This window comes from Poecile atricapillus, chromosome 2, assembly GCF_030490865.1.
Source record: "Poecile atricapillus isolate bPoeAtr1 chromosome 2, bPoeAtr1.hap1, whole genome shotgun sequence".
NCBI classification, from domain to species: domain Eukaryota; kingdom Metazoa; phylum Chordata; class Aves; order Passeriformes; family Paridae; genus Poecile; species Poecile atricapillus.
In genome coordinates, this window is record NC_081250.1 from 78590096 (window position 1) to 78617973 (window position 27878).

At 37.7% G+C, this 27878-nt stretch overlaps 1 protein-coding gene across 2 annotated transcripts in view; it reads right to left on the reverse strand.

Moving 5' to 3' along the window:
• TRIO (trio Rho guanine nucleotide exchange factor) overlaps nt 1-27878 on the reverse strand; it is a 244569-nt gene that overhangs the window by 64495 nt on the left and 152196 nt on the right. For both annotated transcript variants that reach the window (XM_058830459.1, XM_058830460.1), the window contains exons 22-34: nt 27153-27347; nt 26926-27041; nt 26309-26375; nt 25435-25544; nt 24302-24371; nt 23761-23850; nt 21785-21877; nt 19523-19634; nt 17369-17559; nt 14332-14433; nt 12062-12204; nt 11356-11455; nt 3061-3304 (exon numbers count right to left, since the gene is read on the reverse strand). In XM_058830459.1, the coding sequence (XP_058686442.1) occupies nt 3061-3304; nt 11356-11455; nt 12062-12204; nt 14332-14433; nt 17369-17559; nt 19523-19634; nt 21785-21877; nt 23761-23850; nt 24302-24371; nt 25435-25544; nt 26309-26375; nt 26926-27041; nt 27153-27347 (1633 nt within the window). The remainder of the gene's footprint in view (nt 1-3060; nt 3305-11355; nt 11456-12061; nt 12205-14331; nt 14434-17368; nt 17560-19522; nt 19635-21784; nt 21878-23760; nt 23851-24301; nt 24372-25434; nt 25545-26308; nt 26376-26925; nt 27042-27152; nt 27348-27878) is intronic.

The window sequence follows — 27878 nt, forward strand, 5'->3', positions numbered from 1 at the left end:
TTTCATGGTTGACAGATAATGTGTGGACAGACAAGGAATGACCAAGTTCAACTGTTAGAACTAGGCTTCACTGAACATATTTTCTGCTTTAATAATCATGCATGTTTCCCTACTTTGGGTAATAATTTGAGATATTTTAAGGCATTAAGTATCACCCAACATTTCTGTACTCAGTGATGAAATGTGGTTTGACACACCATAAGAACCAGCTGTCAATTACAAGAGGTTTGCCATTTCAAAACTTTGAAGCTCATTTCACCTCTGCTATGCTGTGGCTTTCCTTTTTTTCCTTTTGTGTTTTTTGTTTTTGCTGTTTTGTTGGCAAGTGGTGCTACTGATAAACACTGTTAAAAAGATCAAAACTGGAGGCTCCATAGATACTGAAAGGAATGCAAAACTCCTCATCAAGCTGTCTGCATAGGCTAAGCACTCTACATCCAGGTAGCCAACCCCACCACTTCTGATGGTGATCACTTCCTTCATTCCCCTGCAATACATAAACCCTCTCTTTCCCCCAGCCTCTCCCAGGAGCCTGTCATGTCATGCAAAAATTTGAGACTCATGTCTTAGTCCATGAACAGTACAGAACTACCCAGACTTGATGCTCACACTGTGAGCCTCATATATGACGTGTATTTTCAGACCTCGAATCCTAATTTGTTGAATCTCTCAAAAACTATGAAAGTTTTACTGAATTATTGTCAAAAAAGGAAAAGAAAATCTGTATTGTAAAGACTGAAGGTACACAGTTAACTACTAGAAATCTAGGAAGTACATGAAAAATTATCCACCCAAGAACATGGTATGTCACTCATTCTTTGTTAGAGGATTTATTTTGTTTTTTAGGAATTCATACTTCAATCAATATCCACAATGAACAATTCTGAGAAGATCATCTAATTGTTTTCCCATTCTTCTGATTAGCATATTCCCCAATGCTTTATTTAATCAAATGCAGCACTTGAGAATGAATAATTGGTTTGTGGGATTGTCTGAGGTACTTTTCACTACGGGGGAAAAATAAAATCAAAGCACACCACTGGTTTTGCTTAATTTTTATAATCCTTCAACAACATGAACACTATCAACCTCTTTCAAGCAATAGAAAGATGAGGCAGGGACCAAAGTGAAACAAATCCAGTAGTTTCAAGTGCCTTGTGTACTCTTTTTTTTTTATCCTCTCCAGACTACTTAACATTATGTAACAACTTGCGTGTTCAAGACAGCTCACACTCACTTCAGTCACACCCAGGGGAAACCTTACAAATTAACATCTATCTCCTGAAGCCTGACACCCAGCAATGTGGGAATAAACAATTTGCAGCTGCTTCTTATCAATTGGGATTAGGATGGCATACCAAAACATCCCGCAGGAAGCCTGTGGCAGGGACAGAAGGCACTTCTGAGGCCACATTCAACCCTGCAAATTATGCTCATTCTAGCAATGGCTTTCTCTTCTTCTTCAGTGTCCATGATTAATATAATTAATCAATGCTCTTTACTTCAAAGCGCCATGTTAAACAAAGCAAAGTATCCTTGAAAGGCTGTGCCCCATTTTCCCTAAACAAATTCTAAAGAAGAAAAAAGTAATACTGGTCATGTCCACTGGTTTGATTAATGAAAGCAACTTCTCAACTACAAAACCAGCTCTGTCTGTCCCTCGGGATTCTGACAGGCTCAAGGTATTTCATATTATGTGCATATGTGTGTATATATATAGTCCAGTACTCTCTGCCTCTCCTAATAAAATTCTTTGCATTCAAAGGTGAAGTCCCTAAGCTCCAAAGGAAATTGAATTTATCAGTTCTGTGAGTGCTGTTAAAAAAACCCCAGCTTTTTCACCCCTTAGTCCAAGAATACAAGTTTTAGTGTTACCCAACTACGTTTTCCAATTTTATCATCAGAACACCTGCAAGCTTTCCCTATCCAAATTATTGTAGGATACAAAATGAAAAAAGAGTACTACAACTATACAGCTCAAGCCTTCAAACTCTCCCCCAGCCCCTAATCACCCTGCATTCAGGAAGTTCCTGCTGTGCCTGCCCCTGATGTAAGAAACACAGTCTCACCCCTGCTTTAGTCAAGCATATTTAGAGTGTCTTAAAAAAAAAAAATGGGAAAAATTGTAATAGCTGGAATGGACTGAATAATTAAAAAAATTGTGGTTACATTTATGAAAAACTTTCCAAAAACAGAATTTTGTGTTTTGGAAGACAAATTTTCCCCAACATCACTTGTCTGCTAATCTTATTACCTGCAATAACAAACTCTTTGAAATGCATCTTTTCCCACTGCATGGGATGAAATGCCTTCTAATGAACTATTTTTCTGGTGTTTTCCCTCCTTTTTTTTTAATTAAGTTTACATTTCTTTCTGTTCACAGCCTGCTAACTCAAGCAGGCAAATGCTCACTCAAGCCTCAATGAGGCAAACAAGCATTTTCTCTAATAACAATCTACTCTTTCAGCTCAGATAGTTTACAGAGTCAAAAGATTACAGCACACTAAAATCCTAGATCTTTCTTGCACCCTTCAGGTAAATATTCTTTCATGCATCTGCAAAAAAACCAAAGTAAGATTTCTGAGATGCTCTGGGAAAAAGTGTGCCAGTGCTACTCTGAAAACCTCAGTTAAGTAAAATACAGAAGTCGAAATGAACAATTTCTGTGCCAGGGCATATGGATGAGTGTATTTACATTTTCCATCGCTAAACCTTCCTGACTTCTTACTGCAGGGTTTCTCAGAAAACACTGATAATCTACACCAGACATTTTCTTCCTTCCTGACTTTCAGCACTTCTCAGAGGTGCAGATTTTCCTATCACTGCAGTTTGATCTAATATGATGTATAACTCTTGACCATGATATAATTTGCTTAAACCTCTTCCCTATCTTCAGCCACATCTTTCCTTAATGCTGAGAACCGCAAACTGCTTATTCTTGGAAAAGACAGCGTGGTTGCTGAAAACAAGGCAGTGCAGGAACGCCAAAGCTGCACAGTACACTCCATTACCCAAAACTCACACTGCTGATGTCTAGACCTTGTGCCCATCATTCCTTACCTTTGTGGTTAAAAATGCCCTCCATCTCCATGCTGCTGCGGGAATGGGCGATGCAGAGGGACCCGCAGGGGACCAGGCCTTCCGCAGCTGGGGACCGATCTGTGGTTCGGACCAGACACCAGTCGGGTTTGTCATGGGGCCTCTCCAGGACCTCCACCGTCTGCCCACGGCGGATTGTCAGCTCGTTACTATTGCAGGCGGTGAAGTCGTGGATCACCACCGTCAGCTCGCACCCACCAGACAACTGTGGGGGGAGAAAACAAGGAGAAGCCAGATGAACGCTCGTTATCAAACCATCCGTCACGCACCGTTACCTATTTAGGACTCCTGGCAGGATTTGTAATTTGGATGAGATATCAGGCTTCTGGGACTTTCCACTTCAAGAAGAGAGCATTTCAAAATCAGGCAGTTCTGGTGTTTTAGAACAGATTTCTAACTCTGCTTGTCTCTGCCTATTGTTCAAAGCACACTGGTTGTGACAGTGCTGGGCGGAGGATTTAAGCAGCTTTTCTTGCTAGACTGCTCCTTATCCCAAAAGCTGAAGTAGCAGTCGCTTCTGAATATATTTTATGTGTGATAATTAGCAAAAAAAAAGGTCAGATATTACTAAATACAGTCACTCATGAGCTTTGCCATCTTTCAAATTCCAGAAAGACGTAGTTTTTTCAAATTAACTTACTCCCTTATTCCCACCCTACTCACAGTTTACACACACAGGTCACAAAATCACCCAACACACCGCACACAATTGTGAAAGCAGAAAATTCTTCACAAAACATTCCCAGATACTTAAATGTTTAATAGAAAATTCGCATGGGCTCACAACTTTCACATTTTTGTTGGTTGCCCCAAATAAAACTGCACAAACTAGAATTAAAAGCATGCAAGCTTAGGGTTTTCCTCCCTCTCTTCAAAACACTTCATTAGAATAACTTTGCCTAAGCTTTAGTTTCCTCTCTTTGATTGTTTCATCTGCTTTGATGTGAAATGAAAATTATTATCAGAACTTTGCAAATTCCCAAGATTGCTTACTGCCAAAGCACCCATCCAACATAAGCAAGGAGTCCTAGAATTCCTTCTTCCTTATGGCAAGAGCATTCCAGGCTACTTCAGTTTTTCACGTGTAAGCATTTCTGTAGCTCTGGCTGCTTCAATGCAGCATTCATACCAGATCTCAGCTGGTATTCAACCTCTGTGCATCCAATAATTTTGAACCAAGCCAGTAAACTCCTTCAGCTCAGTGAGGTCATCTTGCAATTCTTGCAATCTCTACACTGACAAAGGAGGACCAACACCCTGTGAGAGCTCCAGCTGCATCACGTCTAGAAGCAAGTGCCACACCAACACACTGCACAGATCCTGCCACGTTGCTTTTGACTGTTTCATGGCTGCCAGCTACATCCCATGAGCTTCAGAAATAGGAGATAAGAGACTGCATTGTTTCTTATTTATTAGTTTTTGTTACAAGCCTGGAATGGAAACACTGGACAGAAACTTTTCTAGGAAAATGCTATTTGTTTTCAAGCAAGAATTTCAGAGCAAATAACAAAACCAGCAAAATCCCAGTAAGAATCAAAGGACAATTCCAACCTTCTCTTCCTCAAGTCTGCAACAAATGACAGAAAATAACTCCTAGCAGATGGGCTCCAGAGCTTTCACTTGCTATCTGCCTGCTAATCTCACTGGCTAGCATTGCTTGTGTGTGCTTACAAAGGAGCAGAAGTTTTCTTGAGGGAATGCTGGGGCCAAGAAGGGCAGAAAACCCTCATACATCTAGTATTTAAGGACGATAAATCAGGTTGTACCTGTTTAGATACAGGCTAAAAATTAAATCACATTGCTTCTACCCTGTCTCTTTGGACAGCCCCAATACACAAATTACAGGGGGGGTACATCTTCAAAGCATGTTACCTCCTCCCTCATTAAAATGTTTCCTGTTCCCTTACACTCCCTTTTTTAGTCCATGCAAAGCTATGCAAAGGGGAAAAAGTAAAGAGTTTTCCCTTGTTTTCTGGTATTGATTTATGTTACAGCCTTTGTCAGACCAACTCAGAAACAATTTAAACCATCTGTATGCCTGATGGGAACTAAAAAAAAAAAAGCTGATGAAGTATGACTGCACAAGGTGTCCAGGGCAGACCAAATTTTTCTCAGGAGTCCATACTCCATCCAAAGCAAGCACAGTAACAAGCTGACACTTTCCAGAAACTACACCTCGTCCTTATATTTCCTCCTAAATACCTACAGGAGCATATCTTTGGTGCTCTGTTTTCCTGATTCTTCACTTCCTACAAGTAGAGATTAAGGTGTGTTTTTTGGGACTGGTGCAATGGCCCCATGTTTTGGTAATATTGTTGCTCTTCTCCTTCCCCTAATAAAACAAAAAAAGTAGGATCTCGGATTTTATGTTTTCTAAGTATTTTATATAATATTAAGCTAAAGGAAAAAATAAATTAAGGCTGTCAGTGGCCATGTTAGATGGCCGAAGTACACAAAATTCCTAGTTTTTCAGACAATGTGGTAATCAGATATTCTAGCTGGCCAGTATTCCACTGAAATTCAATACTCATTCACACTCAGTATAGTATGTAAGACACTTCTTGCTCAGGGTTGTTACATCCACACCATCCTCAAACATGCACCTATGCTGTCACATAGAACTTAGTGCAGAACTTTTCCACTACTGCTAAGACAAAGAAAATTATTATTTACCAATTTTCCCTTCCTTTGGGTTGACTTCCTTCTTTCTGCCTACTGCAGTAGTGGTTAGGAAACACTTCCTTCCTCTTTGTTTCGTTGCTCGATTTCTCTCCCTAACACACTTTCTGAAAGCAGTTTCATCTTTCACACTAATTAAATGCAGTTGGACAGCAGGGAGTGTCTGTGATTAAGCGTGTTGCTCAACAGCTGTTGTTGGACAGCTTTGGCAAGGCTCTCCAAGCTAGCTGTAGGGAAGAGCGAGAGGCACAGCAGAAACTGGGAGACTGACTTGCACTGAAGGGAAACCACCAAACCACCAAAATCCAAATTTAGGCTGAACAAAGGCTTTATATACTTTATCCATCCGTCTCAAGAAACCTTTTATGTAAACTGAATTAATCATGCATGATAAAAATAAATGATACTGTGTCTGAAACATTGAAACTGGAGAGACACAGACAAGATGAGAAACAAAAGCCAGACAAAAACAAAACTGCAGATTAAAAAATGTGCAAGGTTTAATTAAACAGCTTATCATGGGACACAGTGCCTCGCAGTTGCTGAAATGAATGTTAACCATCCATGTTCACCTCTCTGGTGCCTTTTCGTCACTGTTGCTTGTAGAGAGGAAGAAAAAACCAAATAACACAAACACTTGAACACTCACTGGCTGAGTACATTCTTAGCATAGGTTTGCTGTAGTCAGAGACACCACAGTAAATCCATCTGCCACCACTACCTGCAAACATCATAACTGACCAGATATTCAAGAGCCTTTATGTCAGGCCATGTAACATCCTCTCAGGACTCCAAATGAAATTTAATTTTCCATGGTAATTTTACATTAAGAAGAAAGGAAAGCAAAGAGAAACTAACAAGATTTCTCAATTATTTCAAGCATGAAAATCTTTAATCCTCTTTTAAAATGGAAACAACGACACTGCGAGAAAGGAAATGGGACAGCACAAAAGTTCTGCCTCAAATAAAGAGCTTTGTTTTGACCAGGTAGCTGTCCAGACTTGGTTTCTGACTCCAAAAAGAGGTGCCTACTCAGAGCCATGTCTGCTTTTTTACTAACATTCTTTTCTACTGATTGGAGCCTTTTCTCTTCCAGAGACACAGTTGGCAGAACTAAATACTTGGTTGTCTCCTGCTGCTTCAGTCCTTTTTCTGTTTTTCAAAGAACTACACACAAGCTTAAAGAAGCATGAAAATGAAATACAACTTCCCAGAGACAGTAATACAAAGTGTTACCAGCTGGGCACAAAAGACAATTTCTTAAAAATAAAATATTGTTTTACTGACCACCCACAGCAGCTAGCATGATTCCTACTACTTAGGATAGCAATCTATGACAGCTCTTCTTCTAAAAGCCTCTCAGGTTCTCAGATACCAATATACTAGTTTGAATTATTTCATGTTTCCACCCGATCACTGAATAGAAACATGAAAAAAAACCTATCAGACCTACATTGTTTTCTTCTGCCTCCCTATTTAATTTCCTATGCACTGGATCAAGTTCAAAAGACAATGTTAAAAATCAGATGAGGCTGATGAAAGGCCAAATGAATGGTCAAAGAATATCTTTTATCTGTTAGCCACCTAAAATGCTGGCTACACATCTACACAACGTGAATGAAGGAATGCTGTGAAAGGTGAAGGGCAAAATATTTACTGAGAAGGGTACAGTAAGAGCACCCATCAGAAAACTGAGATGCTTTGATGGACTAGAAATCTCTCTCTCAAAAATTCTGTATTTCAATCCAGATTCCATTATCCCTTCCAATGCTTCAGGATGGGCCAGTGCTATTGATGGAAGTATTTATTAGCACGTCTTGCAATATGAAGATATACCCCATGAAAATAAAAAAAGGCCAGAAAGGGATCTTAAACTACATAGCCCCTTTCATTCCCTTCCTCTAGAGCATGATCAACCACATCTGTGTGAATCCTTAACATTTATCCAAACTGTTCCCAAAGAACATGTTATCAAGATTCCCCACCCTTCACAATTACTCTGCTCTAGGATTTCACATTTTCATACCAATAAAAAGTATTATTGCAATCTTTTTTTAAAACAAGTCCTTTGATTTCATCACACCCACTTAAAATATAGGTAAAAGACTGTTTAGTAGCTCTCTGTGGTAGCCTTTTTTCCCACTTGAAGACCTAAAGTTCTTCCTCCTTTTTTTTTTCCTTTTAGACTTGTTAGCTCCAATTCTTTCCCTTGTCCTGTAAACTAGGTTTAGTAGACTTCTAATCAATCTTTTTCTTCTTTCCCTCAGAAATCTTCCAGTGGACCACTGGTTTTCCAAAATTCTGTACTCAAAACCGGATGCAGTATCTAATGCAGGCCTTACGAGTTCTGAGTAAAGAATGAGGCCTTTGTGTCCTCAACATTGCATTTCTACAAGGCAATATATTGCTGCTTTCCTTGCCCTCCCAGATGCATCACACAGCTAAATAATAAACAACTTGTGAGCCTCTGTAGCTTCTCAATCATCCGCTCAAAAACTCTTCAAGATTCTCACTGTTTTCCCTAGTATTTAACTATTTCCACCTATTCATATAAGCTCAAATGTGTTCCTATTAAATTGCACAGTACTTTGCCAGTTAATTTTTCTCATTGCCAAAATTATTCTGAATTCTAATTCTGCCTTCCAACACTGTTTTCAGATGACATGAAGCTGGGAAGGATGTCAATATGAGCTTTATAAACATATGGTCTATTGCATCATCCCAGTCATTACTGAAAAGCAGCATTGCAACAGTGGAGCCAACAATCAAAAGTTAAAATTTTAGCCTAAAAAGCAAGGGTGGAGAAGAAAAACACTAATAATGAAATTATTCTCTGTTGTTATGGCAATTCCAATTATGTCAAAAAACAGGATGCAAGGAAAGAAGTTTTTCTGGACAATATTCAACCACTTACTATCAAGGTTAAAGATTTTCAGCTCTTTCAAAATGTATCTCTGAGGAGGTGAGAAAGAATATTGACATTTGGATAAAGGACTTCATTCTTGAAATACTTCCTGTATAACAGTTTAGCACTTCTAACCAAAACATTTATTTTAAAATAATGAACTGTCTGAATATATAATTGGAGGAAGTAAAAGAATGGTTTTACTTAGCTGTTGATTAATATAACATGTTTGATATTTTCTGTCTTTTCTCAACCTCAATAATAGATACACGTGAATAGAAAAATGTTCAGCAAGAGCTTAATAAGTAGAATAGCACTAAACACTTCTACTACTTAATTATTACTCTTTTTAATTGCTTGATATTTTTAATGTTTCTTGATTTGGAATCCCATCTCAGTTAGCTACATGCTCCAAATTGGACCAAGGAGTTCCACTGCTTCCTCTGGCTAACCACATCAACAGCACTTTAAATCTGTACAACTGTTTTACTCCGTTTCTGTAAGACAGCCACACACACTTCAAGCTTCTAGGCTAAGAAAAAAGAGTTGATTTTAAACACCAAGTCGACTGCAGCTAATGAACTTTTGACATCCAAAGTGAGAGATTATTTCAGACTTGGCAATGGTGTTAAGACACCCTGCAGATTACACTGGCCACCTTCCTGTTACTGCTCCTTAATAATTTTTATTTTGTATTTTTAAACAGATTAAAGGTTTTCTCAATGTATTTAGCAAACCAAAACATACGACAGAAACATTAAATAAAGTGACACTGCTAATTCACGCACTTTTTAGAAGTGCACAATTATAAGTTCCTTCCTTGGACATATAACACATGGCGCAAGTAACTTCCAGGAAGTCATGCTTGTTTTTCTTGGCAAAGAAAAGTCTAACAAAAATTTTATGCACAAATGCAAGATCTCAAAAAAACTTTAAAAACAACACTAAAGTCACCAATTACACTTAACATTTGTCAGGAAAATACTGAAAAGTGTTCTCCATTTCTCCTTCCTTTTCCATTCCTCCTTCTTTTAACTAATAACTCCTGTTGAACAGGTTGTTGGTAAGACTCCTCCTCATGTCAGACTGGAAAACAATCCTGAGGGCATTCTACTTGGCCACCTTTCTCAGCAATTCTCACATGATGCATGAAATGTTACTGTGAAAAGCATCAGGAGACAACCCTGCTAGTCACTCTGGCAAACAGTGCATCACAAACAAGTGCAGAAGGGCGATGGCTCTGCATGGCAGGGATGGACTGCATCACCCCCCAACCTGAATGCACATAGCTTGACGTCTCAGCCAACAACCAAGGAAATCACAGACAGCATGTCTTGCTTCTGAGTGTCACAGGTTACCTAAACTCTTCTTTTAAGAACCGTTTGCTAGCATACAAAACTCAATGTTTTTAAATCCCTAAACAGTTATCTAATAATGGTAGGAATAAGACAGCAAAACAAAAGTCATCGGAAGATTTCTTCTTCCTCTGTTTTTCTCACAGGTATCTTTAGAAAAAGTCACTACCCAAACTACAGACCAACCTCAGACCAAATGCACAAAGTCAAAACATGGGCTATTTTGGTATAAAACATATATCAAATATGTATATATAGGTATTAGAGCAACCTAAGCACCTAGTATTTCCCTCCTCCTGTCTGCTTCTCTACATGGAAAAATCAAACTATAGCGTTTGAGTGACATGTGAAAATAGAGGAAACTCACTGAGTTTAGGTGATGATGGGAATAGTCAAAATATTATTCTGAGAACCTATTCACTTAACTACACTGAAGAATACTGGTTATTTATCTGCATAGTTTGAATGAATCATCAGAACAATTTTATGCAATGAGGTAATAGACCAGAAATCCCTAACCAAACTTTAAAGTAATTTGCTAGGAATCTTCAGTGTTTTAATTCATTCTTCTGTTCGATATACTTTTACTATCCATCTCTCCAGGATCGTAACACCTCTCACTTGCCAAAAATCTTGCTTCAATTCCAAGTAACACACATTTCCAAAAAATTTTTATTCTTTTAACACTTATCTTTCTTCCACCCGGGGGAAACTCTGGCTGTGTATCCTTATGGTTTAACTCAGCCAGAATCTATAGGCAGAGATGGAGGAAAGGAAAGACCAGCACTAGTACGAAATGACAGTTTTTGGGTCACTTCTGGACGATTCCATCAGCTTTCATGGAGGAAGTGAACACCTACTCTCTAACCCATAAACACAGGAGAGTTCTTTTCCTTTACAACAGTAACTCTGTGGAAATCACCAGTCTCAAGCCAAGACGAAAAGCAGATGGTATGCTTTAAGGAGGGCTGAGATTAAGATCAAGAAAAATTCTGTGCATCGCTATCAAATTTTATGGAAAATAAAACTTTCATTTTAAACTGGGTCAAATCTTTGAGCAAACTGCAGAACAGAGGGGACCAAAATGGTTTCAGATTGGCACATAAATAATCTCTGCATGACCTATTAGACTTAAACAATCACTCCTGCTCTCCCATGGTATCAAGGTATTTTCTCTATTGCAGACAGCTATTTTTAAGAGACTGAGTATTTCCACACCTCTTCTCTGAAGATACTAAGGACTAAGCTTGGTGCTTAGTATCACACTAAGGGACAAATAATTTGCTCTCAGCACAAAGCAATGACTGGGAAACTTACCTTATCACTGTCTAGTGTGTTCTGGGAGGTTCGTGAGGCAATTGAAATAGTATCAGGCTGGCTGCTGCCATCTCCCTGACTGTCCAGGTCCTCGCCATCTCTGCAAAGAATTCAGTGTTCATTACGAGAGTAGTACTGTGTTTCTAACATGTTAGTTAAAGAAGTGAGACACTCCTAGTGTGGCAACAGACACCAAATTAACTGATGCAAGAATAAAATACTCAGTACTCTGCTCTCTGCTGAGGAGAGAGAAGAGGTTCATTTGCAAGATATACATCACTTAGAATTAAGGCAACAACTGGTGAGCCAGAAATATGGCAACAACCTTGCACAGTAACGTAACCACAGCTAGCAAGGAGGACATGTGACCACACATTTCAAGCTTCATAAAAGCAAAACCAAGGACCTGAGTAACCCATGCAGAATTGCAAAAATCTAAAATGTACAGCTATCCTGTATTGCAGTTCCAAATCCCTTCTGTAATGGCTCATTTACACAAGTCAGAGACTTGCGTCAGGGACTGTTCAGAGCGGAAATCTCAACAAATTCAGCACTTCAGGAAACTGTAAATTAATGATAAGATAAAGCTGGACAAAATGACTCTTGCTTTTGTCCAGTTCTCTGAAAGTCATCAAAATTCAACACTACAGAGGAAAGAGCACTGTTGTGTACTTAGAGACCTCTGATTATTTGAAATAATACTTACCTTCTTCCTTTCTGTTTTGTTGTTGGTGCAGTTTTGGGAATGTGGATGGGCTCTTTCAGTGCTCCTTTCAGATGAATAGTTCTTTCTTGTATCACTTCCCGGATGTGCTTGATCCAGTCCTGTTTATTCTCTATACTGGATGCCTTTGATATGCAAAAGAAAAAAAACCCCCACAATGGACCATTATGGCTGAGTAGATCCACACATACAGTCAGCTAATAAACACAAAGAGGAATGCATAAAGAATGACTTTGTGAAAAACTTCTGAAAACCTGAACAGAGAAAAGAAAATTCTAGCTGTCTTAATTTTGAATCACCAACACTACTTTACACCTCTAAACATTATTAATATTAGTAATTAAAAAAATATTTTAACCTTAATTCAGAGTTTACTTATGTAACTTGAAGACTAAAGCCCTGTATGCATCTCATGTGAGGCAGGGTGGAGAAATCCAGTAATGACACCTTGAATACTGGTATTTTAAACTTACCCTACATTTTAGGTCAACTATAACTTGAATTAATAATAATCTACTAATACTGGCAAAAAAGTTAACTTTTCCTGTTACACATACACTTTGTCAACACAGTTCATGTGTTCATATTTCCATACTCTTCCCACTTTTTGATACGAATCTTGAGGAAGAAAGCTAATTTAGGGATTGTATTTTAATTATTGCCTGCAACATATCTATTTTTTAAATACTCCAGAAATTACTTGATGTCCACGTGTCCGATTTGTAGTCTGATTGCTTAGTCCAATTTAACACTGCACCTGAAATGCTACTACACATAAATATTATTGCAGATCTAAAGAAATTATTATGGATAATTTCCTTAATTATATACTATTTCTCTTAATTTCTGTCTCCTGAAATAACTGGCTTCAAATATATTATAAATATTTAATATATTATAAATATATAATAACGAAGAACTCTAAAGGGATAAAGAGAATTGTAGGAACAGATGGACAGGTAGGAAAAAGAATTTTGTTTTCTTTTACAAACCAAAATATTTAGGAAAAGAAGCTAAACATGACCTTTTAAAAAATCTTTTATTTAGTTTTGCATGGAATTTACCTCTAATATTAATGAGGTAAGGAAGTGCTTGTTTCTAGCTTTCAAAATCAAACAAACAAAGTCCATAAAACTGTTGAAGAGCTCGATGTATCATAGAAGTTTTCTAAATATCCTATGCACTAAGTAAAGCACAGAACAGAAACACCTTAAAGTGATCCTATGTAGAGAGTCCTTAATTAAAACCTCTTATTCTGCTCTGTCCTGGGAAGATCATTTCAGACTGCAAAGCACTGTCTGTGAAATTATGGGAATACTAATGCTAAAAGAAAATGCAGTATGTGTTAATGTTACATTTAATTTTCTTGCATTCTTTGCTGCTAGGAAGCTAATGTAAGCTTTTGTTAGCCTGTAATTCACAAGGAAAAGATACTAATTTGAGTATTGATGTGTAAATTGGAGAGGCCATTTTTAAGTGACATTATTGAATATACACTATGAATATATGTGAAGTCACTAACAAGTTTAATAGTAGGTGTATTAACCTATAAATGAGAAGATGAACTTTGTTTCAGCTCAACAGAGCTCCTCAAAATACGCCAAATTACCCATTAGCTGCTTATGGTATTACAAAACAGCTTCTTCAGTTGAGGAGTCCCAGGTTACATACCATAATCACAGAAAACATTGATTTAGCCATTTTTCTAGCTAGGCAAAGAGCACTACAGACACCTGTAACCTGCCCAGACACAAAATTTATAGTCATTACATGCACTTTAACCCAAAGGCAAGTAGCTTCAGAAAAACTAGTAGCCCACATAAAAAGATGAAAGCCTTTTGCAGTGTTTGTTTTCTGCATAGAAATATGGGTCATTGAAAACAGCATCACCAGCAAGCAGCAATGACCTGAGTGTGAAAGGTAACACTGATGCTATCATTTCTTTGTGGCACCAGCTCCCTGTCAGCTAAATCCTGAAGTCTTCAAGCTTATGGAAGTCTATGAGATCAAACCTCTCCCTACTATGATTTGTGAAAGCAGGTTTGTCTAATCCTTCAGTAAGCTACAAAGATTCCCCTCTGCTGTCAGGCCATATGAGTTAGATAGATGTTCACCACCACCTCTCCAAACACAAAGAAAATTACCTGTCAGCAGTTGTCTCTCTCAAAGCAGGAAGTCACTCCTTGCTTTCCCAACAAATAACAACAACTACAAGACTTGCTATAGACAAAAAGCACATCTGCTAAAATTACCTTGAGAACAATTTTGTTATCTGAAGTTGGTGTCCTTCCAACCCATAAAGCAAATTTGCAGGGGTCTCCTTCTACATGTTCTGTGACACCCAGTTCAGAAGTCTGGAATTAAGAAAAAATTGTTAGGACCACACAGCATTTTTTCTCAGAAGCCACAAAGGCATGCTAATAATGTACAAAATTGAGCACCACTATTTAAAGAGATTTTCAGAAGCTTAAGGCTAACTCATATGCTAGAGAGAATCCTCTACTCTGGTGACAGTGGTGAGGTCTCTTCAAAACAGGAAGAACTGCAAGCTTAACAGTCTTTTCTATAAAGTGAAAATAAACAACAACACTTACAATCTGAATACCAAATTGCTTATTTTAGTTTTTGGACTTGACAGTAAAAGCCTTATCACTCCAAAGAAGATGCTTGGCAAAAAGTAAGTTTTGGCTTCTCTCCCTGTTCACTTCCATTGGAGAACACTTACTGTTTACTGATTTTTTTATGCTTTCTCTCAGATAAGATATGCTTATGAATTCTCTTGATATCTTCTAAAACTCTGGTTTCTTTTCTGTTAAATGAGCCTTTCCTAGTGTGTTTCCTTCCCTCTGAAACAGATGAAATAATTCAGAAACACAGTTTCCCTGGAGAACTTTGTGAGATGACTACATGAACAATGAGTCTTTAGGAATGTTCTAATGTCTTACTAGCTAATGATGATCCAAAATGTTTTCACTTTCTGACTGGAACAATCTCACTCATGTGAATTGGCTTCCACTTTAAACAATTCATACAGGATCTGTCCCAAAAAAATTTACAAACTAACAAATACAGCTCAAACTAAAAGGAACTTTACTCCCCAACAGCTGCTAAGTATTCTCAAATGATTAAAAGCTGTATTTTTCCCCTCATACACATCATCATTAGCACATACACACCTCAACACACAGATGTTGGATACCTAATACCAGAGTCAAGGTACTTTTTTTTCTTGTCTCACTTGGATGCCAACTTGTTGGTTTTTGGTTTTTTGTTGTTTTGGTGAGTGAAAGCTTTTTTGGTTTATTTTCTTCCAAAATAATCCCATTCCAACATCTACCCTTCCACACACAACTGTCTTTGCCCAATAGGCAGTTGAGCAACAAGGCTCTCTGCAAAGGACACTGGCAAGGCTAAAAGTCTGCCTGTGGCTCTCCAGGGCGAGCTCCCAGAACAGAAATTATTGTGGAGTACTGGATGCATGGAAACTGCACAGAGGTGAGGAAGCTCCCAAACGGCTAGTTACTGGTGACTAGGAGAGTGTTCTGTCAAAGTAATACCTGCTTGCCTTTTTTCCCACAGTTCTCCTTAGGCATCTTCTCTGGGACACTTAATTTCTTGCAAAAGGAATTCCTTATCTATGCTGCCATTTATATGTCTATATCTATCTATATCCATATCTATTTCATGCCATTGAGTATCCTGTGCTGGGGAAACCCTGATGGTCATCATGCCCGAAGAAAAGTGAAGGACCTCATTTTTGTAAAGCTACCTTCCAGAAGTCACAGGATAGCATACAAAAAAGATCTTTAGATTAAATCAACATGCATGCTTTCAACACATGCCTTTTTTAAAGATCAAACTATAAGGGCTGCTATAATAGGAAGCTGCACTACAGGATATTTTGCCACATAGAATATGACAACAAAAAGAATCCTTGTATTTTAAAACTGAGGTACAATGAGAGTCTTCAAGACTTCCATCAGCTTCTCTAAGACCTAAGGCCATTACTAAATTCCTGCCAGAGGAACTGACATGACAATTTTACAGGACTGATTTTTAAGTTCTGTTGCCTCTCCCACATAATCCCTTGACAGCTATTAATATTCTCCAATACACCAGCATCTTGTTTTATTTTGGGTTCTTAAGAGGACCAAAGGAAGGTGTGACCAGCAAACAGCTGCAGCTGTGTTACCTGCTAGCTATTCAGTATCAGGGAGGAAAGTAAGTGTTTGAAATGAAGTGACAGAATATGCAAAGAAAGAGAGGGAAAAAAAGAGGTTTTTTTCCACCAACCCATTTTACCAGTTTGGACACAGAAGTGGGAAAAGGGAATGAATGAAGGAAAATAAACAGAAGCACGGAGAAAAGACTCAGTATTTATAACAGCTAGACTTAGTTATATCTTCCAAAAGGATCAATAGAAGAATAATGTTTTCTAGAATGTGATTCTGATAAGGGAAGTAATTTCAAGTACTTGCTCTGAACAATTTGGTATAAAAGCTAATCTTGCCTTCAATAGATGCAGAGCAAGCCATAGGAGACTGTCTTGCCACTTGGCTACCTAAATTTATATGGTGTGAATACTGCTCTCATCCAAGCCATCCAACAAGATAGGAAAGTAAGAATGTGAATTTTGTAAAGCATACATGATAGAGATAAGTAAAGCAAGAGTGGAGGTTTTGGGGTCCCCCCCCCCCCCCACCTTTTTTCTTTCCCTTGGGAAAGAAATATAGGAAGAAAAACATTTCCACCTTTACATCCTTTCAGTAGACCACAAGTACTATAATTCTGTTTGAAGAACTTTACTGTAAGACTACTGGTCTCAGCAAACATTCTGGAATTAACTTTTCCAAAACAAAATTTTTGCCTTCCCCAATAAGTAGGTGTAGAATATCTACTAAAATGAATCTTTAACAGTAGTAAACAAGAAAGATGAAGGCAGCTCATCAACTCCTTCCATCCTTCTGCTTTACACAAATAAGCATTAAAGAATCTGCAATCAACACACAATTAAGACAAAACCAGTTCAGCCCAATATTGATTTTCATTTGACCTGACACACCAAGACTGACATGTACCCTTCAGTAGTTGCTTTGAGCCTATCCTTTTGCCTCAAAAGCAAGACAAAGCACTAAAGTTGCCAGATTCAGTCTATACATTCCAAGGCTGTTCTTTCAGTGGTCTGTAATAGTTGTTCCAGTTTTTCAAGCACACTTCAATCACCTGAGCTTAGCTGAAGCCTAATCAAGATAGGTTTGTAAATATGATCAGTTGTTCTCCCATACTTACAAACAGCTTGCTCTTGTAAATGTACTTGCTCCTTCCGCTGGAGTCCTTTACTTCTTTACTGAAAACCAAGGACATCTCAAAAAGGAAAAGGTGCCTCTCTCTTCCCTTTCGAATCAGAGTTTTTGGGTCCCACACTTGGAAGGATTCTTGAAGGATGAGCTCTCCCTGAGATTCTATATTTTCATCAAAGCCTAAAAACAGTGAAAGATCCACCATGAAAAGCTGGTAATGCAAGTAACATAAAAAGCACAGCTTCTGCTCATTAAACGATATGATTTTTTTCTCCCTGACACAACTTACAAAAGATGAGATTCCAAGAAAACAGTACTAAAAACAAGACTTGATTTTAACACTGCAATATACTAAATGTAACTGCAGCTCAAATGTACTTCTAAATTTAGACATCCAACTGTTAAGAACTTAATCAACTCTTCTGGCAGTATTTTACCCACAAATGACAAATCTGTCCTTGTCAGCTTCTGGTAACCTCTTCTGTGTTGAAAATGATTTCTCTTATGAGCTTTGTGCCACTGTAGAAAGTAAGCAACTCCCAAAGACACAGAGCACATCAGGTTCTTCTGGGAGTGGCAAGTTCCCAAATGCCACCTTTTCTGGAGGTACACCTTCTCTACCATGTGGGCAATGAGCACAGAAATGTGTTCCAGCTGGGGATGGAAAAACATGGCAGCTTGGGGATGTTAGCATACAATCAGCCTGTCATTGGTCATATCAGAATTGATCCACAGTAATTACCAGCTGGATCACTTGTATTGAGACATAATGAAAAAAAAAGATTAAGATTGAGAATACAAACAATTTACTTCCACATTAATGGTACCATGTTCTCTCAGTTTAATACACAGTTTTAGAGCTGGAGGATAACAAAAACTGTTATCTACCATACCCTTCTGAGTGGTATCAAAATGTATTTTAGATACTGCTTGACAGTTCTCATGTTCTGAACAGGGTAACAGTATGGAGAGGATCAGAGGAAAGTTCCGCCAGGATGTTCATTCAAAATTCTCCAGAGACATAAAGAGGAAATGTGCTCACTCACTATATGTATCCAACATGGGATGACTCAACAATGCATGTATGTTTTGCTGTAAAACTAACTTATGTAAAAGATTAGGATATTCTCCAGAGTCACATCCCCAGTGTTAAAAGATTATTACCAAAGCTGGTCAGCCTTTATACTTTATACACCTCCTGTACAAGCATTTGGAACTGATCCTGTAAACTGACCAACATCCTTACTGCTTAAAATCAAGGAACAGAGGTGATTCGGAAAATTGATATGATCAAGGATCACATGTCAAACCAAGTTTTACAGTAACTAGCACAATACTGGAAATTCCACAACAAGCTGCATGCTACTACCAGAAGGCAGAGGGGAAGAAAAGGCATATTGACTACAAGCACTTAAAAGTTTATTCAGCAACTGAAGGGTAAGAGGGCCCTGCTTTTTCTGAAAAAATTTAAATGCCCAAGAAAAACACTTTCATTACTAAATGTGTGATTGCACCATTATAACATGATAATGTGCCAAGTGCAAAACAGATTTTGGCAGCAAGTTGTTCTAAGCACATAGATGCATTACATCCAACCTCCACTGTCTGCCATGAAGATGATTATGCTGGCTTGGGCTTGGGCTAAATTGGCTTTTGCTGACATTTTACTGCCAGAAGATAGATTTCATGTCAACCAGAAGTCTGTTATGGAACAGGCAGCAAACAGATGTGAAAAAGACAAAATTTTTGGAGATAATTATTTGATACATAAATCAGCAAGATCACCAATAATAAACTTACGTGCCTCATACAAAGAAGCTAAGGATACTGGTTAAAGAATGCAGCTAAAACCAGCATATCTGATCAGTCACTTATTGCATTTTGGATGAGTAGTGGAATACTTCATTAGCCTACATGTTCTTCTAATCTACAGTGGCACAACTATAGATCAAGGTGCTTAAAAGCACTTAAAAAATAAATAAAACTGTACCACCTGTCTGAAATAATTAATTTTCCTAAATAAATTTGCATCTTATATAGCCCTGCCAAAATGGTACAAGAAATACAAACCCAGAGAAAAGAAGATGTTCACAAAACAAAGTTCATCTGCAGCACACAACGAATTGGAAAGTTTGAATCCTACCTTCCAGCATACTGAGGTGCATGGCATCATTGGCTCGCTTTGGCACACTAAGCATCACCTCTAGGCCATCCTTAATCTCACCTTTACCTTCTTCACAGCACGTAAGCAGCTCCTGCAAAAGACAAGAAGACAAAACAACTCTCTACCACTTATTTTTACACTAATGTGACAGACAACTGAAGAGTAGTTCTAACAAACCAAAAATCATTTTTGACACATAAAATCTTTTTGAACTTCCTGCTCTGCCAATGACATGACAATGTTCTTTGTTTCTATCACAATCAGTTCTTCAAGAAGCAGCCCAAACTATCAGTTAACCACTTCTAATTTAAACAGGTTTATCTGCTTAATAAGAAATCTTTAAAAGTTATGTTGAGAACAGAACTTGTTTTTATAGGCACAGACACAGTTATCAGATGCTGTGCTACATTGAGGGCCAGAAAAATGTAGCTGCCAAGTCACGAAGATGGGGGAATGCAGGGCAGCACAGAAGTACCCCTTCTGCCTCCCACATCAGTCATTGCTCCACTGCACCAAACACCTGCTCTATAAACTGCTGATAAAGAGCATTTACATTGTTTTGTTCTAAGTACTCTATGAGTAACTATTGTGTGTTTGCACAGTTAAAAGTAACCTACAGACAAAACTTTTCAGTACAAACAAGCATTAGCTAATGGACAGAAGTTAGAGAATTGAACACGCTGAAGTGTTGTAGTAGAATTTTGGGCATACAGTTTTCTGCCCATTCATCATCCCACAGATTTAACATTACAGCGCCTGAGCTGATATTCAAATTTCCTCACAGCTTTTAAGCATTTGAACAGTATCAAGATAAAATGTAGGTTATGTCACTAAAAGGGCATTATTATGTTCCTTCTGTTATTTGAAAGGCCCAGTTAATTCATTACCTCAGGTTAAATTTCTTTTCCCCTTTTTTAAAGGGAAAGCCATGTGACTTCTACTATTACAATCATTACCTTATTTTTATTCAACTGCTAATACCACCATCACAACAAAACACTACATGATCACACCTAAATTTTGCATGACAACTGCACAGAACAGTGAGAGTAACTAAGTATCCCTCAGAAGCACAGAAGAGGAGCATCTTCAACACCATTTGGAAAAACAAGCAAAACTTCCAGAATGGTAAAATGTTTCATCTATCATTCAAGTTTTAGGCTCTAAATCCTACCATGCTATACATCTCCCTCCTATTACAGAAAAAAAAAATTAAAAAGGACAGACAACACAGAAATCCAGCAACCACCAGACAAATCCATTTTTCTACACAGCTACATTTGGCTCTGCAAACACTGATGAAACCAATCTATCCCACCACTTCCATAAAGTAGCAGGCTAAAGCATATTAATATTAAAAATAATAATTGTTGGAATTAATACCTCAAAATTTCTGAAACAGCACAGCCCAGGGTATGTCTGTAATTATAACTTGACTAAGTTCCAACTCCTTGCAAGTGGAAAACAGACAATAAACTTCAGGCAAAAAATGACATATTAGTTTCCACCCAACATGACCTGAAATAGCCCCTAATGTTTTTAAGAAATTTCAAAAGCAATCACATGTGGCTATTCTCAAGTAAAAAGGGGAGACAGATCAGCACAGTCCAAGAACACTGCTGCTCACTTAAGAAGACATATGTCCACTGAGTGAAAGCTCTAACTACAGGGTTCCAAAAGTTGTGCTTATTTGAACAGCTATTATTTACTTGACATTGTTACTTCACTTGTTTCCAGGCAACATTACAAATAACAACTCTTTGGGCAACAGCTCGACAGGTATAGTCACTATGTGTAAATATCTACTGATACACACACATATTTACATGTCTTATAGATATTTTATATTACAGTTTTATATATGAATAAATATATTATTGTCTATTTTACAGTATTTAGTACCATAAGCATAGCTAATGGCTTGCCAAAATTTGGTGTAGAAACTATTACAAAAATGGTTTTATTGCCATGTAGCCATGAATGACATTTTTTTTCCCTGGAAATGCAAATTATATTTTCTAAGTAAACATCAGTAGACAGGTATCTTTTTTTGGTTTACAGAAATCTGGACAAGAAGTTGCTTGTTTATGCTTTCTTTCATTTTCAGTCTAAATTTTGAAGTAGTATTTGTGGCTCCCCAGGATGATGGAGTCTCAGAGAGCAGAGCCTCCTGATTTCAGCAAGAGCTTTGCATTCTTATGAGCAGCAGAATCAGATGAAGAACCCTGAAATAATACTGACCTTTAAAAGAAGCTGGTATTTTGTTATCCTTTGGACAGGTTTGATAAGGTAAGAGGAGATAGAGTTGGCCAGTCCGTGTCGTTGTTGTATCTCCTACATGGACAAAGCAAACATTTGAGGACTGTGAGCACCAACACTCAGATATAAACTGTTTTGAGGGATATGAAATAATATACATTAACTACAAATTCTATTTTAGCAGGAAAGAAAAACAAACAAAAAACAGAATACGCAGATATTCCAAGCACAATGAATCATTATGCTGTGCATCTGCCTTCTTACTTGGTACAAATATTAGATGATTACCTCAAAGAGTACCTGTGAAACGTTTCAACAAACCTAAATACGAAGGGCAACAATTACGGATATAGAATGTGTGGCACCACTTTTTTTAACGTTAAGATCTGCACATCTTTTGCTAGTTGCAAGAGAGAAAAAAACCCTCACATTCCAGTGTTCCTGGGAAGAGGCAGGAGTACCTGGAAGGTTGAGGTGGAGGTTTCTCAGCATCCTCTGCTATTTCAGTGCCAACAGACACAGATGGCCTCATGCCCCACCAGAGGGAGCACCGAACAACAGTTTCTGACTGAAGGAAAGAGGTTACCAAGCACTTGAAAAGAAAACAGCCACTTACAAATAGAAAAAAAAAATGACCTCCACAAAGCTAAAGGTGTAAAACAGAATTATGTGATAGCTAAATGGGATGATTACCGATTTCCAGGTACTGATGGGGGCTGAACTCCACTGATAGGGTCTGCCATTTATCATAGCACTGGATCTATTTAACCAAGCAATTTCAAACAGCAAGTTATGCCCCACAGCTATGTGCCATCTAACCATGGTTACAGTATCAGAAATTCCCAAAATGGGACACAGATGATATTTTCATAAGGACCAGTGGTGTCATCACTGGAAACGCTTGAGTTCTCTGTGCACAGAATTAAGTCTTCACACCTCTGATATACTTTAGGTGGATTAGGGACTGAAGAGCTGTGGATATAATGGTAAAACAGATGGATAAAAGGAGGTGGTGGCAAGAATTTATTTCTAATAATTTTATCAGAGCCCTGTGTTATTTTTTAAAATGGTATTTCCTAAATTTTCTTGGAATTTTTTTTTTTTGTCATATCTATCTGATTTTCTGTAACTTACCTGTCCTTCTTCAAACACTGAAAACTTAAGGGAGACTTCAGAGAAAGGCTTTGCCTTACAATGTTTAGAAACCCCATTTCCTCAGTGATTATACTTTTGAGATAAACCCCAAGGCTTCAGGGATCTCCTCTACTTCTATCTACTTGTACAAACAATTCTAAAAAAAAATGTTATGTCATTACACAGCTAATAGCTCAGCTGGGAAAAAAAAATGGAAAAAGAGAGCACTCTAATTTAATCATCTGTTAATACATGTCCAACCAAAACTCATTCACTGTGGCCAAAAATCCTCCCTAAAACCTCTAACACATCTACATATTTGTTGCTTTTTTATGTCTACATGTGTAGACAATGGAGCCATGGGACTGAATAAGGAGGTTCAGCCCTTCTGAATAACAGCAGTGACCTGAATTACTACTACATGCAATTACAGTTTAAAAGTGCTCCAAAAATTGAACAAAGATTTCTATGTCTATTATATACAATGCAAACTAAACACATCAGAATGCTAAGATTTGCAGGATGTGCTTGTCTGAGGTGAAGATTCATGTCTTGGTTGCTGTTGCCAGAACCTGCTTCCAGTTCTGAACCGCTCTGTGACAGTGACTTTTCACATCTGATTTGACAGCTCTGTAACACCAACTGAGCAATGGAAGGTAACCACATGAGTACAGGATTCATTTCCTTAAGCTGACAGCTTAATAAATTGCAGTGTTATTAAAAGGAAACTTGCATTTTCTTAACAAATAAGGCACTCAGCAGAACCACAAATATATGAGTCAAACAGCCAAGGCGTACTTTGAAGACGGACACAATGTACTTACATCAAAGTATGCTCCTGCATGTTCTAATATCAGCTGAGTGGAATCTGGCTTATTTTTGCAGTAGGTGACGTACATCTGGAATTTGTCTGCCTGCAGAACAAAATGCAAATTTACAAAGGTTATCAGAGAGCATCATTCCTGTCTCATAGATTTTACACCATTATCAGAGAGCTTATCTTCCCTATCAAGAAACTGAGCTGTACATAATTATACTTCCACTCAAAGTGGCAGTGTAAAAATATATATCAGGCAAGTAAGACCGAAAACAACAGCAATGTATATAAAAATAGGTTATTTAAAGCTAAGACAAACCAAATCTGCACACAAGTTTAGCCAAGTTGAACACACTTCAAGAGCAGCTATGGACTGGCATCTGACAGGAGTGCCTAATTTTTGTTTTCTCAGGTAAAGATACACGTTTTACTTAAATTTGAATAAAGAGGTACTTTTACAAATCAAAAAGGGATCTGAGAGCAAGAATTCATCCCATCATGCCTCCTATGCCCCTTTCTACTTCTAAAAATAAGTCTGACTTCATTACCCAAGTAACAAAGCAATGTCCAACATCTTCTGGTAACTGTTCATATTTTTCCAGCTCCTTGAGAAATATACTGTGAGTAGAAAAGAAACAAATAGTACAAGGCATATGAAACATGTTCATTACAGCAACTTGTTTGGATCTATTGTCTGTGAACAAAGGCCATTAGAAAACTTTCTGTAACACTTAATGTATGAGTGAAGGAAATAAAGGTAACTGGAATGGATAAAAATATGTAACAAAAGTACTAATATAAAATATAATTAAATAAAAATTCTGATGAGAAGATCAGAAATTGAACCAGTGGACATGCAGTTAATACATAAGAATACACAAAAATTTAGTAACTGCTGTTGTTCTCTATTAAGGTTTCCCACTGTTTTTAGTTTCAATAAAAGACTTCATCTCAGTTTAAAAAAAACCTAAACCTTGCTTTTTGGATACTCAAGTTCTCAAGTTAACACAAAGCATACAAATAAAACTGGGATCTGGAATACGCTAGGCATATTTTATTACTTCAAAGAATCATAACCCAATACAAATGTGTACACAACCAGGAAATAACAAGGAAGATTCAGAGCAAGACTTCTGTACACAGATCCCCCTAGGAACCACTTCATTCAGAAGAAATGGAGTGGACACATCTCTTTTATGCTCTGTACTCAAGTAAATTTAATGATGCTGGAGCATCTCCACAGAAGCTAAGGAGGGCTGGGAGCCTTACCCTTTTCCACTAACAGCTGTACTTGGATATCAGGAATGAGTGTTCTGAGAGAATGACAGAGCCCTAATGTTTGTGCTATGTTTGTATTTTATTGAGTTCAGTGGTCTTCACCTCTCTAGAACAACTGATAAACCTACAACAAAATCTTGGTGTATCCAAAAAAATTCCTAAATGCTGAAAGGTTCAAGACTGAAAAATACCATTTCTAATGGTGTACCTACCTCTTTGCAAAAAGCAACAGCTGAAATAATTTAGCAATACAAGAGGAAAGTATTTTTTTAAAAGATTTTTTTAAAGATTTTTTTAATGGGAAAGTACTTATTATTGATATACACAGTATTTTCATTAGGAAATCCCTCAGGTCATCATTTGGATTTAGCAGTAGTATGGAAATGGAAGATAAATCACTCACTTATTGTGGAACTCATAAATTTCCTGCATGTTTCCAAAGATAATGTGTTCTTTGTTTACAATACCAGGTGGGATCTCCTCGACTCCACTTGTCATTTCCCATAGATATGTCTGCCCAGAAAAAAAAGATGTGTGAAAAGTGATGATAAACTCCCAACAGTCGCAGCCAGGTATCTGTAAGTATGCATTCCTGCAGAGAAACTAGGCAAAGATCACACAGCAGCATCATCTCCAATTGTGACAGTGCCTGTTGTGTCAAATATACCTTGTGATTTTGACAGTGAAATACAAGTTCCAAAACTGACAGTTTAACACAGTCCCTGAGACTTCATAATTTAAAATGCATAGTGTTCTTGACAACCTCTAATGCTTCAGGATATTCCTTATCAAGGTCATGTCTGCAGTCTAGAAGTTCATGCTTTGTGCAACAGCTATCACTGAACATTAGTTGTTTCAGCATAACAATTACTGGGCACTTTTCCATGGAATCTCACTGAATTTCTGTTCAAAAAGTCAGCTAGTAGCAGAACATGTGATACAGATAATAAGAGAATTAGCACAAGCTCTCCCCTGTTGCTAACAAAGCAAATAAAGTAAACCCCTCCTTTTTCCCTCCCCTCTCTAAAACAAAAACCCCACACACAATTATGAATTGGGAAAGAAACTCACTACTGACAAAAGCAAAACATATAGGGTAAATTCTGAAGTGGCTGTTATGAGATGCAATTCTAAGTTTCTTCTTAACAGCAGTAAAATTACTTAATTTGGTCCTATGATTCCAAACCAATCATGCTCAGCTGTTGAAACCAGAAAGAAAACAGAAAGCAATGGATTGAATCCTGCCTTCAAAGATTAGTGAAAAAACCAAAACTCACATCCATGCATTCCCGGAGGTCTCTTACGTAAGCCTTTTCTGTCTGAATTAGCTCAGCCATAATGAACCTTAGGTGACAACAGAAAGAAAAATCAGATCTCTGTCTGTTAGATCACTATGAATGCATAATAACTTGAATAAATCTTTCTCCTCATCAGCTTTTGGTTTTCCACTGCAGCAAGAAAAATCTGAGAACTGAAATGTGAAGAGAGACAACAGAGGAAGGAAACCTAAGAGGTAACAGCCCTCCGTTACTAACCAGGACAAAAAAAGAAATGGAGAAGGAGATAGAATTTTTTCTCTAACACTTTTCACTGCTACAGTCATTTAACTTTCATCTTGCTTTCTTCCCTTACACATTTATTTCACATTATTTCTATGAAGGAAAAAAGCATGTTAAAAGAAGCCTAACAGTTTTGAAAGTTTAAAATTCTGTCTTGCTAGAATTATCTGTGAGAACAAGCATATGAATAAATGGCAATAGGAGATACTGAGTACTATCACTCTCTTTTTACCAATTATATGATTTCTAAGCTGCCAGGCAAGTCATGACAGTTGTTTCATTACCAGGATTGACTTATGCATTCTCGTTGATTAAAAATTAAATAAATGTATTACTCTTTCCTGCGGGCAGACTTCCGTTTTTCTTCGTTAAGCTCATGAGCAGCATCGCGCAATTTCACCTCTGACCCAGGGACACTGGCTGGGATTATATCCAGCTGCAAGCTTTTGCTCTTTATTAAAGAAAGGAAGACTTGATTAAGGAAGGAGACAGGAGAAAAAGGTAGCTAAATCAAATGCAAGTAAAACTTGTTTATCTGTCATCACACTCAAATTTTTCTTACCGATTTATTGGAATCTGATGAAATACCCAGAGCTTTCTCTAAAGAGGTCCTGTATTTCTCCATGCGCAGGGAAAAGTCTCTGTACCTCTTATCCACTGCTGTGACACATTTTTTAATCTCTGTTGCATGAGCATGCCCTTTTTCACAAAAGCCATCAGCCAGCTGTATCAACAACTTCACCCTCTCTTTGGTTTGCTATGAAAACAGGAAAATATCGAACAGTTACAAGCTCTACCTGTCGTGCAGGGGGTCATTTTGCTTAACTGCTAATAAGTCCAGTTAGAGAAGGAATTGAAGGAGCTACCTTCCTCCCCTCTCTTCTCAGAACTCCTTTAAACAGATAACTTTTACTTAATAAAAATAGCACAAGATTAATGTAGGTTTATTTGGGCTTTATTATTACATGACTAGAAGCAGATTGTTTATTTTTCTTTGAAAAATCTGCTTCATATCTAACCCAGAGATTAAATTCTGCTAGGCAAGCCTTTCAACATGGGTACTCCTGCATCAATACAAAGGCATTTTGATGCCAGAGGGTGCTTTGTTCATTACCACTGTATTGGACCTGGCCCACAGTCTCAAGAATCTACCTCCTTTAGACACTACTGAAATGCTGAGATGGAAGTCTTGTTATATACTTTACTCTTTAATGGATTAAGACTACTATTATTTCAACTTTTTTCTAAATTATGCTTTGTTGGTACAGAGTTGAGAGAAGAGAACAAG